This window comes from Passer montanus, unplaced genomic scaffold, assembly GCF_014805655.1.
Source record: "Passer montanus isolate IOZ18808 unplaced genomic scaffold, ASM1480565v1 scaffold50, whole genome shotgun sequence".
Lineage (NCBI taxonomy): Eukaryota > Metazoa > Chordata > Aves > Passeriformes > Passeridae > Passer > Passer montanus.
Genome location: NW_024369930.1, coordinates 4,256,705 through 4,273,328, shown reverse-complemented (window position 1 = coordinate 4,273,328; position 16,624 = coordinate 4,256,705). Strand labels below are relative to the sequence as shown.

The 16,624-nt window shown below is 37.3% G+C and overlaps 1 protein-coding gene across 12 annotated transcripts in view; it reads right to left on the bottom strand.

Moving 5' to 3' along the window:
- MAGI2 (membrane associated guanylate kinase, WW and PDZ domain containing 2) overlaps positions 1 to 16,624 on the bottom strand; it is a 702,519-nt gene that overhangs the window by 236,517 nt on the left and 449,378 nt on the right. For 11 of the 12 annotated variants that reach the window (XM_039723674.1, XM_039723678.1, XM_039723676.1 and 8 more), the window contains one exon: positions 4,854 to 5,069. In XM_039723674.1, coding sequence (XP_039579608.1) covers positions 4,854 to 5,069 — 216 coding nt within the window. Of the gene's footprint in view, positions 1 to 4,853; positions 5,070 to 8,948; positions 9,014 to 16,624 lie in introns of those variants that run through there. The other variant, XM_039723683.1, reaches the window with a different exon arrangement.

Below are 16,624 nucleotides of genomic sequence, written 5' to 3'. Positions count from 1 at the left end.
TAAATCTTAACTCATGATTGAACTATGTGCAATTACAATCATTTTATGCTGTTTGGAAACATGAATCTATCTGTAGCATTTTCAAATATGTAAAAGCTTCCTGCAAAGCAAAGATGATGTATGGTCCCCACTTCCCCTGAGAATAGGACAATGTAATAATCACAGAATAATTTCTGGGGTGTTTTGTTCTTATCTCTGCAAAGCAAAAGTCCTCATCTACTTCAGGCATTATTAACAGATCTGTGAGTTGTATTCCTGAGGCTGGCTACAGCCTTGATCACACCTCTACCACAGGAAGGAAGACATGCAGATTAAACTGAATATAAGACAAAGATCACATGGCAGGTATGAGCACAGCAGAACAAATTCATTTGGGGCAGAGATGAATCACACACAATGACTATTGATCAGCCAATGCATTTGGTAGGGCACAGATGTGGTGACACTGCTGTGTCCTGGGATTTTGCCGTATCTCTAATATGTGTTCTTCCTCAAGATCTTATTTTCAACAGGTCTGAAGGGGTCAGATTCATGATTTTCAATAACTATATCAACAAAGCCCAGCCATAATGATGACAGAAAAAAAAAGGGAAAACTGTTTATATTATTTACAGTCTAATTCTTAAAACTTGCCATCTAAACATGCAGGAGGACCTTGTCACTTTATTCCTTTATTTTAATGCTGCAGATTATTGATGCAGAGAAGTTCAAAAACTTAGTGTCTTCATCCAAAATAACCAATTTGCGGCGTGTTTTTAGCAGTAGTGAATAAAAATATTTTGTATCTTGATACCCTTATTGTATCAAATGGCTAATTTCGTAAATTCTGTACAGGAAAGAGTCCATAATTTTAAAATAACTGTTGAATACAAGAGTAGTTTAACTCATGTTTGCCAATATGTGGGAATGTATTTTCTTGTAAAGATATAACCTTGCAGTCTTGGAGTTTCTCCCTTTCCCATAGAGCTGGAGCTCAGGGTATTCTGTGGGTCACAGGCTGTGACTTAGTTGTGATAAATTGAGTTTAAAGAACCTAGAAAAATCAGTGGATACCAACTTTTGTGTGCTTTTAAATTTTGTGTGTATTTTAAATGTGTGTGGTTTTGGAAGTTTTGTATGTTGTTTTCATGCCTCTGGCTGTCTTTGCTGTGTAAGAATAAAACAATAAACTCAACAAGTTGCCTGGGTCTAATGCAACTTGCATAGTGATTGATGGCACTGGGACTCTGGTCTTCTGTTCATTCCTAAGGCCTGGAATGATAATTTTGAAACTTTATGTTATATCTTACGCCTCAATTAATTTTAGCCTGACAGAACTTCATTCTCTGGGTGCAACTTATCATTGCTCAAGTACTGCCAGAATAATACACATACATGAGCATGCTTTCAATGTTAAAGTGATTCTTCTGGAGTTTGGATGATAAACTTCGTCAGTCAGCAGTGGAAAGCAAATGTGACATGACCAATGCAGTGTCAAAAATACTGATGCTGGTGGTAAAGGAGACCGACTCAATCCGTTGCAGACATTAACAGTGACAGCAGTAAAAACTGCTGAATGTCTGACAAGTTTCTGCTTACTATTTGATCAAGACTCTTTTTATCTCTTTGGTCAAAGCATCAGTTTTGCAGAAATCATTAATTTCAACACAGTGTCTGTCAGGGAAGTCTTCTGAGGTGCAATATCTCTCACTCAGTAATGTGGACAATTCCACTAAACATAAGAAACTCAATACTAAGTCTAGACTTGCCCATTCTCACAGTTAATCTATAGATTATATCTCCCACATATTTCTTGGCAAACAGTAAGATTCTTCACTTAAATTTAGCTATTTAAGCTCTTCTGTATATGTAGGATGAATTAATAATTCTAAATTGTAGAGGTGATCCCCTAAAATGTATATCTAAAACAGCTATGATCTCTTACACTTAGAAATTTCTTTTTTCTTCTTATTTTATATCAACAGAGCAGAGACAAATTGCTCAAAGAAAAAAGGTAGACATTTAGGCATATAAATTACTAAAGCTGGATGATATAAATCCCATCTCCCAAATTATACTGTTTTGTCCTGAGAGAACTTGATCCAGGATGAAGGACTGAGAGGGCTCCATCCTAAAAGGGCCAAAAGTCCCCTACCAAAGCACTGAGAAGGATTCCTTGTGGCTTCTGGGCTGAGGGCAGGTGACACAAATCAGAAAGAATAAACATATTGGGCAGATAATTATGGTCACTTTGTCCATATACAACTGTCAGGGAAATCTGATGGACGTGAAGCAAGGCAGATGGAAGGTGTTAATGAAAGATTGCTAAAGCTCAACACTTGCACAGATTATGCCAACAGACACTGAAAAGTTGCCTGAAAATTCAGATCAAAAGCACAAAGATCTCTGTAACCACAGATATCACTTAATTGGTCTGATAAGGATGGAGTTTTTTTCTTCAGAATCATGTTAGATCTGTTACTATTTCAACCTCATGGTCCTATGTGTTAGAGAGGTACTTGAGTTGACAGGCTCAGATATGCAGTTAATAAGCCATTAAATTGCTGAGCATCTATAAAAAATGAATCAATGTTTCAGATGTCCCAGGAGCCTTATAATTAATAAAAGCCTCCTCCTGGAAGTGAAGTATTTAAAATAGAACACTCTTACTAAAAGAATTGGCAATAACAAATGTCCTACTTTTGCTGATTCTTTATCAAAATTAAAATGTTCTCTCCACCAGGAGTTTAAAAAGAAATAATTAAAATATTCTGGTTTTCCTGATTGTTTAAAGACACAAACTGCAAATGCACTGACATTTTAGAGGTGACTAAGCCTCTGCCAGCTGACAGAGAAAATGACTGCACTAACAGGGTCTGTGGGAGCCACACTGCCCAACAAAGGCAACGCAGCATGTATGTACAGAGCTGCTTTGCTACAATCCCCAAAGTCCTCAATCAGTGTAACTGAACAACAAAACACTGCTTATAAAACCATGAGAGCCAACACAGGCACTGCTTGTTCTGCTGGCCACACCAATAGGATTTACTCTGGCAGGGAGAGGAGGGGGAAACAGGGGTGGGCTGCCTTACACCCATGCTCGTGTATTTCATTTTGTTACACAGCACATGCCAGCGCCTGCTTCTTGCGTGCTGCCTAGTCATTGTTCACACAGAATTTTCCTGGGAGAAGCATATTATAGGTGTAGAATTCAAGGAAAAACGCAGGTAAATATTGCCTCTTGATCCAGTTGGAGCTGAAACATATTGTCCTGGAAATTGCTCCTCAGCAATGGTCTCTTATGTGGCACATTTCGAATAACTACAAAGAATGATCTTTCTAATGATTTCTACAATACACATCGGAGACCAAATCCTGCCTTTGCCTCTTTCACTGTGGAAGTATCCTGGCAACAGCGGCAGTGCTGATGTTAGGAGCTCCATCCTCTCCTGCTTAGCTGTGTAGGAAGGGCACTAAGTGCCAGAGCAATGCCAACAGATGCAATCTTGTGTGGAAGGGATGAGCAAGGCTTGTGCAGCATGTGGTGGCAGTGGCAAGGGAGCAATCCTGCAGCCCTCTGGAGAGCCAAGGGGAAGAACCAGACCCACTCTCACTCCACTGCTCCTGGATACCCCTGGTAGATGGGGATGGGTTCTGCATAGGAATTTTCCCTTATATGTTATGTTAGGCAGCAGCTAAGGAAAAGCATGTGGCAAAATCATCCTGGATGGAAAAATATCAAATTCAGTATACTTTGTAATGAAGCAGGAATTAAAAGGGTATATATAGACTTTGCAATATGAAAACCCTTCTACAGAGCTTAGAAGATTAGGTAATAGATTTTTTCTTCCACAGTAACCTGTACATTTAGAGACCTTACAATATTTCATTTTATCTTCTCATCTGTGTGATTGTCCCTAGACTTCTAATTCAACAATCTGAGTTTCTAACTTTGTCAGAAAGGATTCACAGCAATATTTCTCAGAGATATAAAAATTTGATTTCTTTAATTTTCTACAAAAAACAATAACAAAATAATTTCTTAAATTCTGTTTCAGGATAAGAATTATTAAGTTCAGTAAAATATTGTCTTGCTGAGAGGTGGAGGGGGAAACTGATTACCTGCTTCAGAATAGGCTGGAGTGCTTTCACTCAAGATACCAGTCACTACCCAGAACCCCCTTTTTTTTTTCTGAAGTATTATGATCCAAGAAGTAAATCAACATTTGTTTTTTAGGACTTGATATCTGAAACCCTTATCAGATTTACGCAGGCTCTGAAACATTCCTGAAAAGTGTCCTCCAGATGGTATTGCCAGGTAAGTTTTAATGGCACTGCCACACCTTTGTTAATATCGTGACTTTAGTCTTCCATTATATTGCTAAGTCTTCATGACAATTTACAAAATTTCATGTCATAAAGTGCTGAAAAATCTTGTGAGCATCACCATTGAGAATAAAAATACCTAAACCACAGAGACTATTTATCTGAACAAATTGCAGTTCTCTAGACTCCCTCTATAGTCAACAGAGAGGAACAGGCACTTGTGAATGATTTCCTAACATAGAAATCTAAACCAGGTCACAATCCATGCTCAGAAAGATGGTATTTTTCTCTTTGGTCTATGAAGAGGGTTCAAAGAGAGTAGTTCAGAGACAGAAATCTTTACACTAGCTGAGGTAAGTGAGATGACTCCCCAAAATAGAGGTTAAGTAATTATTTTAGGCTTCAGAGAAATCCTAATATTCAGGATTCCTGCCTTTCCCTCTTGCAAGAACATCCTTACCTGAACATGCACATTCTCACTGCAGAAGGAGGGAACTGAGGATTCTGAATAACAGAAACTCACTGCAAAGAAAGAAGGAAGAACAGACCTGGTGTTACTGTCACGTCATTGCCATTGACCACAGGTCTTTCTTCCTCTTCCTCCTCTGGTGGTTCAATGCCTGTCTTCTCCATATTGCTCACAGATTTATTCCTTTTCCGTTTGCCTTCAGCCCCGGGAGTGGCACCTGGGAGGATCTGGTCTGTCACATTTAACAGCAACGGAGCCGGTTCTGCTGGAGGCTTTGGAGTGCCGTAATAGTTGTCTGGAAAGAGAGGAAAAAGAATAATATAAGATTGCAGAAATACACAGGCTGCTGCTGCTTCTTTTGTCTCAGATTAATGGATGTGCGAGGTAGGATCTGGCTCATCAGCTAAAATAAAGAATAGTTCAAAATGTTTTCGCCAAAATCAAATGTTTACCTTCCATGAAATGGCAAAAAATTTTCTTTGTGGTAGCATAATTGATCCAATCATGCTCACAAACAAGTATCTTATTGGCAATTTCTGAAACTATAACAGGTTAAGTTTACATTCCTCTCATCCAAATACCTGACCAAGTAGTAGCATACCGGAGCTGTTCTCTTATTTCAAATCATTAATTACGACAAATTAGTTTTGCAACATTTATACCATAAAACAAGAGTTTCTCAAGGATCAAAATTATGATGAGAATATTGATCATTTATTATGCTATGTCATTTTCACTCCCTCAAATTATCTCACCTGCTTAGAAAGTAAATCCAATCATCCGACGATTCAGAGATTTGCAGTTTTCAGTAACACTTTCAGTATCTTGTATTTCATATTTGTGAAATTTTTGCTATTCATGATTTCAAAATTAGTAATAGTTAATGCTAATATATTTTCAAAGAAACCTTTGGAAATAAGGTTGAAACCTTATTCTTTAGGGCTTAACATTATCTCAAAGTACTAAGGAATTCCAAAGAGACTTAAGGTGGCTGACAGATTACCCTCTATTTGTGTCTCCTGAAATTTCTGGCGACTTCCTCTGAGCCATCTATTTTCTGTCAGAAGGATTATTAAATTAGATGGACCACAGTCCCATTTTATCTATCAATATCTGTATGTTTGCATTTCTATCACATCTGATCTCAAAATTAGTGTCTTGCTGATACACAAATGTTTCATTAAAAATATGGTTAAAAATAGATCAGTAACATATTAATAATATTTTTAAAGCATGTACTTACTAGAAAGAAAAATAAATAATATGACAATATTATGACAATATGACAATATTATTGTGAGCACACATAGGCATGACATTGACATGACAAAAATAAATGCAGATGTTATACATGCACAACAAACCATCATACATTTTGCAGGTAGAGTAAAAATTATTACTGGCACCTGTACTTCTGTGTGTTTCCAAAGACTTGCTATGTTCAGCCACATGAACACCTCAGAACAGGTAAGTAACTGGACAGCCTTGCAACTGCTGAATACTCAGTTATTTTTTCACAGCAGTTTGGCAAAACAATATTAATAACAGATGTTTCTGTAATTGTAATTCACAGTAAAAATGTACTATGTTAAATGACACTCATAATCACTCTGGACGTAGGCATGTTTGAATGAAACTGTGACTCACTGCAGATTTTCTTAGGATTTTGTGAGATGGCAGCAGGTTTAACCAAGAGCCCCAGCAGGGCAATGAGATGTGGCTCTGTAGGGGTGACAGTGGGAGCTCCCTGAGTGTGAGTTAAAGCAGGGGAGCAGGATTTGGGGTCTAAAGAGGAAAAAGGAAATCTACATTGATCCACTCACAGAACTGTACCTCCAAAAAATGTCAAGACCAGATCCATTTGCAGTCAAATTTCTATGCTCTGACAATACAGGCTGTTTTGAGAGTATCTGGAAACCAACAGTGCTTAGTTGGAAGTCTGCTTTTGAGACCATGTTACCTTTATTGGTGGGACTGTGTGTCTGTAATATCACATACTTTGGAAAAAGGATTCCTCAATAATGAAGCTCCCTGGCCTAAGCCATTTTACCAGTTTCAATCAGTGCCTCACAAGCCTTAAGCTTGACAAAACTTGTCAAATATGCACCGATTTCTACTGATTCCATAAATATCAGAAGATTTATCCCAGGGATATTGTACTAGTGTGACACAAACTGTGAAACTAAAGCACAGTACCTTGGGTTTTTTTTCCTTTGTTCTTAGTTTTGTCATTGTCATACAAAATTGAGTGCAGTAATAATTAGCAGTAATGCTAATATCCTGAATAGTAGATGAGGTGTTTTAACTGAAGGATGCTCTCATGTTATTTTAAAATATTAGACACCTTTTCACTTTGACTGTATGCATTAGTGAGAGACAGAGAAAAAATTCATACACACAAAAAAATCTATGAATATTACATATATAAAAAATATAAGAAAAAATTGCACATATAAGATCAGGGGCCAAAGAGGATTTAACTCATTCGATTTCAAACTGAAAATGTATAATTTCCAACTTGTGTCCTACAACATAAAACTTTATGTGCTTTATGATCCAGTAACCATTGACTAAAAAGTGAGTTTTAAGTTATTTATTGCTAGCTACTTATTGATCTATGCCTTTAATTCAAAAATATGCACAAACAATGCAAATAAAAATAAGAAATTATACACATAGTGATACAATCAGCATGTAATTAAAAAATTAGTTAAAGTCCAATGGAAAAAATACATAGAGTGAGAGATCCAGCCATTTCAATGAAGAGCAATGTTCCATTACAGAAAAATTAGAATCAATGTAAACTGTATCTTTTATCAAGTATAGATTCTCAGTGTCTTGAAATTCCTTAGTTAAGATTTGGGAGATTAGAGATGATGGGACACTCTAACAAAACCTTGGCAAATGTCATATCTAGGCATAATATAGAGACAAAATGTTTAAAAATCATAACTTTTGTTGCCATTAAATTTCAAAAATCTTTGATATCTTTTCATCTTCCCTGAGCAAGGGGAAGCATTCAATAGGTTATTGTTGAAACACTAATCATGAGGTATTGAAATTCATTTTCCTATAGGTATAAAAAGGAGCACCAAATAAACAATTTCAATTGTAGTAAATTTTAAAAAAATAATTATTAAAAAGAAAGACAAAAGAAAAAATAGAAAAGCGGAAAAAAGAAAACAAGAAAAAATAAAAAAGAAAAAAGAAAATAAATAAAAAGAAATAAATTTTAAAAAAATAATTATTAAAAAGAAAAAAAAAAAGAAAAAATAAAAAATAGAAAAGCAGAAAAAAGAAAACAAGAAAAAAATTAAAAAAGCAAAAAGAAAATAAATAAAAAGAAAGAAAGAAAGAAAGAAAACATACTAGAAGAAAACATAAATCCCATGCTCATTGGCAGTCAGAAAAACCAGCAGTTAGGAGTTTTTTTTTAAAAAATGAATGGAGCACAAACCAGATAACACCTTTACAGCACTATACAAAACCACATAGCACCCTCTTTTTTGTATACTGCCTGCTGTTCTAGTACTTGCCTCTCAAAAATTACATGGGGGAACTAAAGAAGGGCAATTAAAGCTTGGAACCACTTAAATTGATTTTGAGTTTTCAGCTTGGAAATGGGACAACTGAAGGGGGATATGGCAGATATGTATAAAAACAGACAACCCTGGGAAAGTGCCTAGAAAATCAATGAATGGATGCTTAGCTTCCCACTACTTCAGAACAAGAGAATGTCCAATAAAATTAGCAGGTTTAAAACAAGTAAAAGAAGTGGTTTTTTTTTTTTTTTGGTTTGTTTTTTTTTTTTTCACAGCATAAGAGAATAGGAGCATTCACTGTCAGATGCTGCCAGTATCATAAATGCAGTCAAAAAGCAATTATACAAAGTCACAGAAGAGAAGACCATGAAAGCCTATTAAATGGAAAGGTACAAGTTCTGAATCAAGAGCTCCATACAATCAGATTGGTAGAGTGCAGAAAGTAGCTCTGCATACCTTCCCTCTTCTTGCATTTTATGCCTTAACATCTCACAGGTCTCTTCCAATCTGGGTGATTCTGTGATCCACCAAGGGGCAGTAGTAGAGACATTTTCCCTCCATTTGACTAAGTGCAGCTGCTCTACTACTCAGGTTCCACCTTGTTGTACTTAAAAAAATGTCTGTATACTTACCTGCCACCCCTGCATAGTCAAGAGGTCACTTGAAGCCTAAGTGAAGGTCTTCGTGCTGGGCCTGAATCAAAGCCTCTGTGCAGAGAGGCAGTGCAGAAAAAGCGCCTCTGCTGAATCCATCTGGCTGCTGCTCCTGATTGCTTCAGTGCTTCCAGCTGCTTCTGAGTGCAGCTGAATGCTGAAGATGGTCTGGCCTAACCTATTTGACTTGGTTGCCAAAGCGGCTTGGAAGCCATGGCACAGTGACAATTACCGAGTGTCCCTTGCCACCCCTGAGCTGCATGAACCCTGATCAGAACCCTGAGTCTACAAGGAAGAGTCAGACAAATTAATAGGTAGGCTTGCTCTGATGGCAGAAACCAGATCAGGAAGTCAGAAAGTCACAAGAAGCAGAAAAATGAGGAAATAAGGAGGAGGAAACAGGTTATTTTTTTTCTTAACTTTAGTTCACCTGTGTCAGGAGGTAGTAAGACTTTTATTTTATCGATAAAATGTTTGATGATGTAGCAATATCCTAGCTTCCTGAGAAAAAGTAAGCCTTTGAGGAAGAAAAAAAGAGCACTTGGGTAGTAGTAAAGAAGCAGAAAAATCCTCATGCTGAAATGATAACAAGACTCAGATTTACTGACAGTGCTGATATTGATGTCCTTAACACCCAGTGATCCCAGCTACTGGGCACAGTTATAAATGTGTGTCCATGTCATGCTTTTCTTTGTGCTCCATTGCAGCAACTGACCTACACGCATTTTCCTCTGCCTGGCCTTCCCAGTCTCTCTCCCTTTCTGTCAGGAAAGATGCAAAATGCAGCATAGAGTGGAGATGTCCTCTTGCTGTCCTTCTGGACAGAGAAGGGAGAGGAAGGGCTTTGTGCCAGGTCTGCACTCCAGGCTCTGGAGGAGGAGGTGCTCCTTTAGCTCCTGGGTCAGGCCAGCCTGAGCCACCACATTGTGGAGAAAGGGGACCATTGCTGAGAGCACCCTTTGCTCCTGAAGCTCCACTGATCTCACAAGAGAAATTAAAAACTCTAGTTTAAAAATGTATCATGAAAAGTTAAAACACTGATGAGGAATTAGGAAAATATAGTAAAAATGAACAACCAGAGAGAAAACAAGAGGTGTGCCAGAGCCAGAAGCTTTTAGGATGAATACTTCCAGCTATGGTGTGACTCACTTTCTGAGCCCAGAGCAGAGACACATTCCTTTTCACACTTATTTTTAGAGCGAGATGAAACAATACCCAGCTACAAATACACACCTGCCTCTGCTTATTCAGCACCCTCATTTAGATTGATCTGTCTTTTTTGTTTATACAGCTTTGAATTGCTGAAGTATCAGTCAAAATTGTGTGAGTCAGCCACAACTCTAGGAAATGAAGGACAAACCTTATTTTTCAGTTATGAGAACAACTGAAATGTTATGACGAATGTTAAACCTCTACATATTTGCTTTTGTGATCACTGACTGCTGATAATAAACTAAGGGGAAGTACTCTGAAATCTAATTGCTGCCTAGATTTGAGTTACATTTGATATTTTAACAGTTTACAAACAGATACATATGGAAATGTAATAGAATACAGTGGTATTAGTAATTATTACAATGGTATTAGAGTTTTAGGTAGGCAGAAATTAGCTTAATTTTCTATGAAATAATAATGTGAACAAATATGAATATTTTATAATTTGATTAAAAGAAGATGGCTGAATTTATGACTAGAAGCCAACTGCATGCAACAAGAAGCATCTGTTCATGATTTATGTCTGTTTACAATCAGTATCCAGATGAAGACTGGTGACAACTGGTGTCCCTCAGGTGTCCATATTGGGAAAAATAGTGTTTAATATCTTCATCAGTGACACCACCAGTGGGACTGTGTGTACTCTCAGCACGTTTGCAGATGACATCAAACTGAGTGGTTTGGTTGGTACACCTGAAGAGCAGGAAGCCATCCAAAGGGACCTGGACAAGTTTCAGAAGTGGGCCATGGGAATCTCATGAGGTTTAACAAGACCAACTGCAAGGTGCTGCACCTGGGGTGTGACAACCCCAGTGTCAGCACAGGTGGGGGATGAACAGATCGAGAGCAGCCCTGCCAAGAAGGACTTGGAGGTGCTGATGGGAGAAAATCTGGACATGACCTGGCAATGAGCGCTCACAGCCCAGAAAACCAACTGTATCCTGGGCTGCATCCAAAGCAGTGTGGCCAGAAGGACAAGGGAGGGGATCCTGTCTCTCTGCTCTGCTGTCCTGAGACCAGATCTGCAGTGCTGCACCCACCTGTGGGATTCTTGGCATAAGAAAGACATGGACCCATTGGAGCAAGTCCAGACGAGTGACACAAAAATGATGCACCACTCCTGTGAGGACAGGCTGAGAGTTGGGTTTATTTATCCTAGAGAAGAGAGGACTCCAGGGAGACCGTATTATGGCCAGTCAGTATCTAAAGGAGGCTTAAAAAGATGACTTTTTAGAAAAACCTGTTGCAATAGGACGAGGGATAATGGTTTTAAAGAGGGTAGATTCAGACTTGATAATAAGGAAGACATTTTCCTATTGTAAGGATGTAGAAACACTGGAAGTTTTCCAGAGAAGTAATAGATGCCCCACACCTGGAAACATTTAAGGTCAACTTGGACAAGGCTGTGAGGAACCTGATCTAGCTGAAGATGTCCCTGCTTACTGAAGAGGGTTGGACTAAGGGAGTTGGACCATCCTTTCCAACTAAAACTATTCCATGATTCTATGAAAATCAATGATCTTTTCATAACAAGATATTTGTTCGTTTTTTTTTTTTTAACTTAACCTGCTTTGGAGTCTGCAAATGAACTATTATGGTCTATATTCATTCTAAGTGTTTAACTGATGGAGTGTTTTATTGGAATTAAGTAGAGCAATCATTTTCCAGGAAGTGACTAAAAAAATATCTCCTTCTATAATAACCCCAGCCTACAAGCCCTGGCACATCAAGTTGATGTCTGCTGCTGTAGAGTCCACACTGTGCATTCTTGGCATGTAAGTTTAAGTGTGGCTTTCTGTTAACCTCCAGAAGATAGCAAGAAAACAAGCTCATGGCTTTGGTATTGTTTAGGACAGGCCCAACACACTGGCAGTATAACCAGCAGGGTAAAACCATGTGAGTTTGGTAGTCTTTCAAATTTTGGGTGAAGTTTTCCTGGACAATATAGCCTAGGAATAGGTATTGCAGACATCTTCTTTGAAGGATTTGGTATTAAACCATGCAATTGTTAAGACTGGAAAGGACCTCTAAGATCATCAATGTAACTGTTAACACAGCACTGCCATATTCACCTCTAACCATGTCCCTAAGTGCCACAAATACAAGTTTACTGAACATTTTCAGGGATGGTGATTCAAACACTTGAGCATCATTTGTGGGCAATGGATGTCAAAGACAGGAAGAAATTCTTAAATGCATGTTCTATGGACTTCCATGAACCAAGAATGTTGGTATCACTGTGCTTTCACTTCACTGTGCACACACATCACTTTGCCACAGAGGTATGTCCAATCAATTACAATCTTATTGTGAAATCACTTTATTCTAACATTTCTGATCATCTATATATGTAATTTAGAGTATTTTTTGTATGCCTGTTTTGCTCTGCAGTAAAAGCACAGGATAGAATAGCCTAAAACTGGAAAATTCGCTTCTCTGTATTCTTATTTCGTATGCCTGTTTTGCTCTGCAGTAAAAGCACAGAAGGATAGAATAGCCTAAAACTGGAAAATCCGCTTCTCTGTATTCTTACAACCATCTTATAAAATTCCTAAAGAGGAAAAGAGTACATAGACTTTGTTAAAATATAATTAGTGATGTATTTTAACAAAATCCAAGACAATTATCTCCTCCTTAAGGAAGTCTAGCAAACTTCTTTTCACCCACTCACCCTGAGTAATTTATTTTGACGGGTGACTATACTATAATTAGGGGGTTTTTTTAATCATTGCTGTAAGGTTGGGTGTTCTTGGGTTCATACATTTTCATGATGGTTTTGCGAAGCTGCTTGATGGATTGAAGTTGCAGAACACTTCTTGTGACTCCAAAAAAAAGTGAAATTAAAAAATGAAGCCTTCTGAAGTGTTTAGATTTTAGATTTATGTTGGTTTTATTTTTACTCATGGTTGTGTTCTTAAAATGGTAAAGAAATAGGAAAGTTTGTAGATCATATCTCCCAGAATTTAGAGAAAAAAAAAGTTACTAAATATAGATTCACAATTATGTTTTTAAACAGCAGCGTTTAACTTCTATTGTGTTCTCTGAAATATTCACAAGAAAAGTTTTACTTTTACTATGATCTTGGTGGCTACTTTTAATTTCTTTTAGAAGACTGAAGGTCCCAGAAATGTCTTTGCTCTTTTTTTACTAATTAAGCCTTTGAATCCAGATTTCTTAGGTCTCTGAACCTTGCTGTTAAATTAAATTCTGAATTGAAAATAAAGATTAAAATTTATTTACTTTGGGAGTGCTGTCTGAATGAGTTACACATGATACACAGAACTAATTCCGTACTTGCTGGATATCGACATCCCCAGAGCTACTTGTTACAAAGTCTGTTTTTTCTCCCCTTTCCATTTCCTAACTGCATTGGGCTTCAGCTATAAATCAAGTTACTTGAAAGAAATACTTTCTGGACATCCCAGGATTCTGCTAGAACAGAGAGGTCAGAGTTATTGCCTGTGCATTCCCAAGCAACACTTCAGCATTTTCTGGCAGGGGCTATGGACTGTTTCCCAGGGGCAGGGGGACATTTGATGCCTTGTGTTGCTGTGCCTCTTCCCCAGGCTAATTCTCATTTGGGTTGGTCTCTGCAGCTTCTGGTGACAGACATTAGGCAAATATGTTAACTTCTGTGTCAAGAAATGACATTTTAATAACTGGCTTCAGGATTGTCTATTCATCTACATTAAAATTAAGTCACTAATTATAGCTGTGGATCTTTGCCCAAGAGTGTTCTGGCCCCCAATGAATGCAGTAGCGGAGGAAGTTTCTAAATTCACAAATACAGCGATGGAGACAAGATGGGCTGTCAAACCCTCCAACATGACAAAACTGCTGTTCTCTTACTGTTGGACACCAACGGCCCCCAATGAGAGCATCTCTTTCCCATCCATACAGACTGGGACAGACTTTATAAGAAAGGATATACAAGTTTGTTTTTTATTTCCTAATTGGTATTTTTCAAGATAAATATCAGCAATGAATTTTCATAACAATAAGGTGGTGATAGAGTAAAGCAGATATGCATAGGGCATGGTCTGATTTTGAAAATTTTGAAGACCCCCAAATTAAGGCATATATAAGCTGGTTTTCATTTTTAAAAATATATTTTCCTCAGAGATCCCACTTCACACTTTAGTGTATTTCAGAGAGTTCAAACTTCTAAATTTTCTTCATCACTGTTTCCATAGTTCCATTTTACATAGCTGCTTTTCCTTTTAATTATTCTTTTTTTCTCTCCCACCTTTTTAAGTACTAGGGTGGCTTTATCCTATAAATACTCTGCATTCCTTAGATTTTGCTAATTAATCTTTTAGCTGATTGTCTATCTACAAATTTTGGCACATATGCAAGACTAATACCTAAAGCTCTATGTAAGAGTACAAGAAACAAGTCGACAACAATTTCACCTTTACAAAATCAGGTACAGCCCGGACTGTATTCATCATCCCTTTAATTTCTACCAAGACCAAACCATGTGAACAGATACAATCCTCTCGAGCACTAAATCTCTCACAGCTGGGAAATAACAGTTCTTCTGTCAGATGTGGGAATCCCATGGGTTGAAGGTGTAAATACCTTTCAGATAAATTAACTATAAACCATCCTGTGTTAAGTCCAGGTGGAGGTGGCTACACAGAGGGAACTGTCTTGCTTTTAAATTCCTCTAAGATTAAGGTCCTGACCTTATTTCTCCCAAATATTCTTCAAGTTTGTATTTCTTTCTGAGAAGCAAAACACATCAGTTTTAGATAATGGCCTAGAAGAGAGAGGACTGCTTATCAGATGCAGCAGAGTGCTCCACACACTGCACATCATCACACATCTCTCAACCACCAGAAAATATGAAATGACCTTTAACTTTCATAATTTGATCTTCTGCTGAGCACAGTGTACCAGAAGTAAAATCTAGACAGACATCCTGAAAAGGCTACTCCTACATACTTGAGGAAAATCATGGACAAAGAGAAAGGATTGAATAATTAATACAAAATGGAATTTGGACTTCAAAAGTGGAAATCAAAAAGGTATGAATGCAGGCTATTGGAACAAGACTATGCAACAATACAGCTTGATAAATACATTAGTAATGTATTATAGGGTTCTGCACACTTTAAAGCAATTCTGTCATCTGACCTCATCTTCTAAAAACCAGTAATATAATCTGAAACCTCTGCTTTTCCAGAAAAGAAACATGGTTCAACTCCTAAACAGTGTGTTCTTTGCTGCAGCTAAACACAATTTCTAAGATACTTCTTCCCATCACACTTATCATTTTTATTGTAAACTGGCTGTTGTTGTGCGGATGGGACCCTTGAGTAATCAGCTGTGTCCAAATGTGTATGATCCCTAAGTGATACAGAGAGTGGGTTTTTAGCTATTTTCACTTTTCCTGCTTAGAAGTTCACTATCTAAAACAATGAACTCACTCCTCCCATCTGCCCTGGTAGTGATTTTAGATGAGCTTAATTGACATCTGGAAGTGTAGTTGAGTTTTGGTTGTTATTTTAAAAGAAGGTCCAGACATATTTAAGCTTTCCAATGTTAGAGGACATGATTCAGACCCTTAATGATCCAGGTACCAACACACTAAATCATGCTATTTGTTCCTTAATTTAAAGATTTAGGCTAAGCAAATGAAAAGATTTTCTGCTTCCCTTTCTATATTTTACATATTATGGCTAAGATTTTTGTAGAAGTAAAAATCCTTTACCATATTAGAGAACAGCTTGCAGCAGAGTCCCTCCCTTTTGACAGTAGTGCCTACATGGTTTTACACCCTTACAAATTATCTGGAAAGATGAGAAGAGTCTAAGAACATTTCTAGACAAAATTTCATCTAGTTCAATCTGGGCCACAGAAATGAATGTTTCTGAAGGTTCAGAAGGCTTAAAAAAGAGAAAAAATATAAGTCTAAGGGAAGTAATCATGTTAGATGAAATTTATTACTGATTAATGCAAATCAGAGAGCCATTTTGTTGCAAATTACTATTCTTTCTAGAGTGATACTGACATTGCTGCAGACATCTCACTGTATAGTAGCAGCTTCCTACTGCTAAATAATAGGCAAAGTTACAATAATTAACTGAACTAAAGGAATCAAATGTCATGCAGTGTTCATCTTGTAGTTAAGAACTTTATTGCATGCAGCATTGGCCCAGAATTTTTTAAGAGAAAAAATTTCCAGAAATAAAAGATGTTCTAACAAAGGCGAGTAAAATTATAAGCTTCCTATAATAAAAATAAAATGCATTCCAGTTGTACAAATTAACTATATTTCTGTAGAAGGTGGTATGAAGGAAAGGATATGCCAAGATTTTCAGATAAAGCTTTGGTTAAAAAATGGGAATGAATTTCAAGAACATAGAGTCACTATACCAGAAGTTTCTGAGAGATTACCCATATGTTAAACCAATCCATAGTTACTACAGATCTAT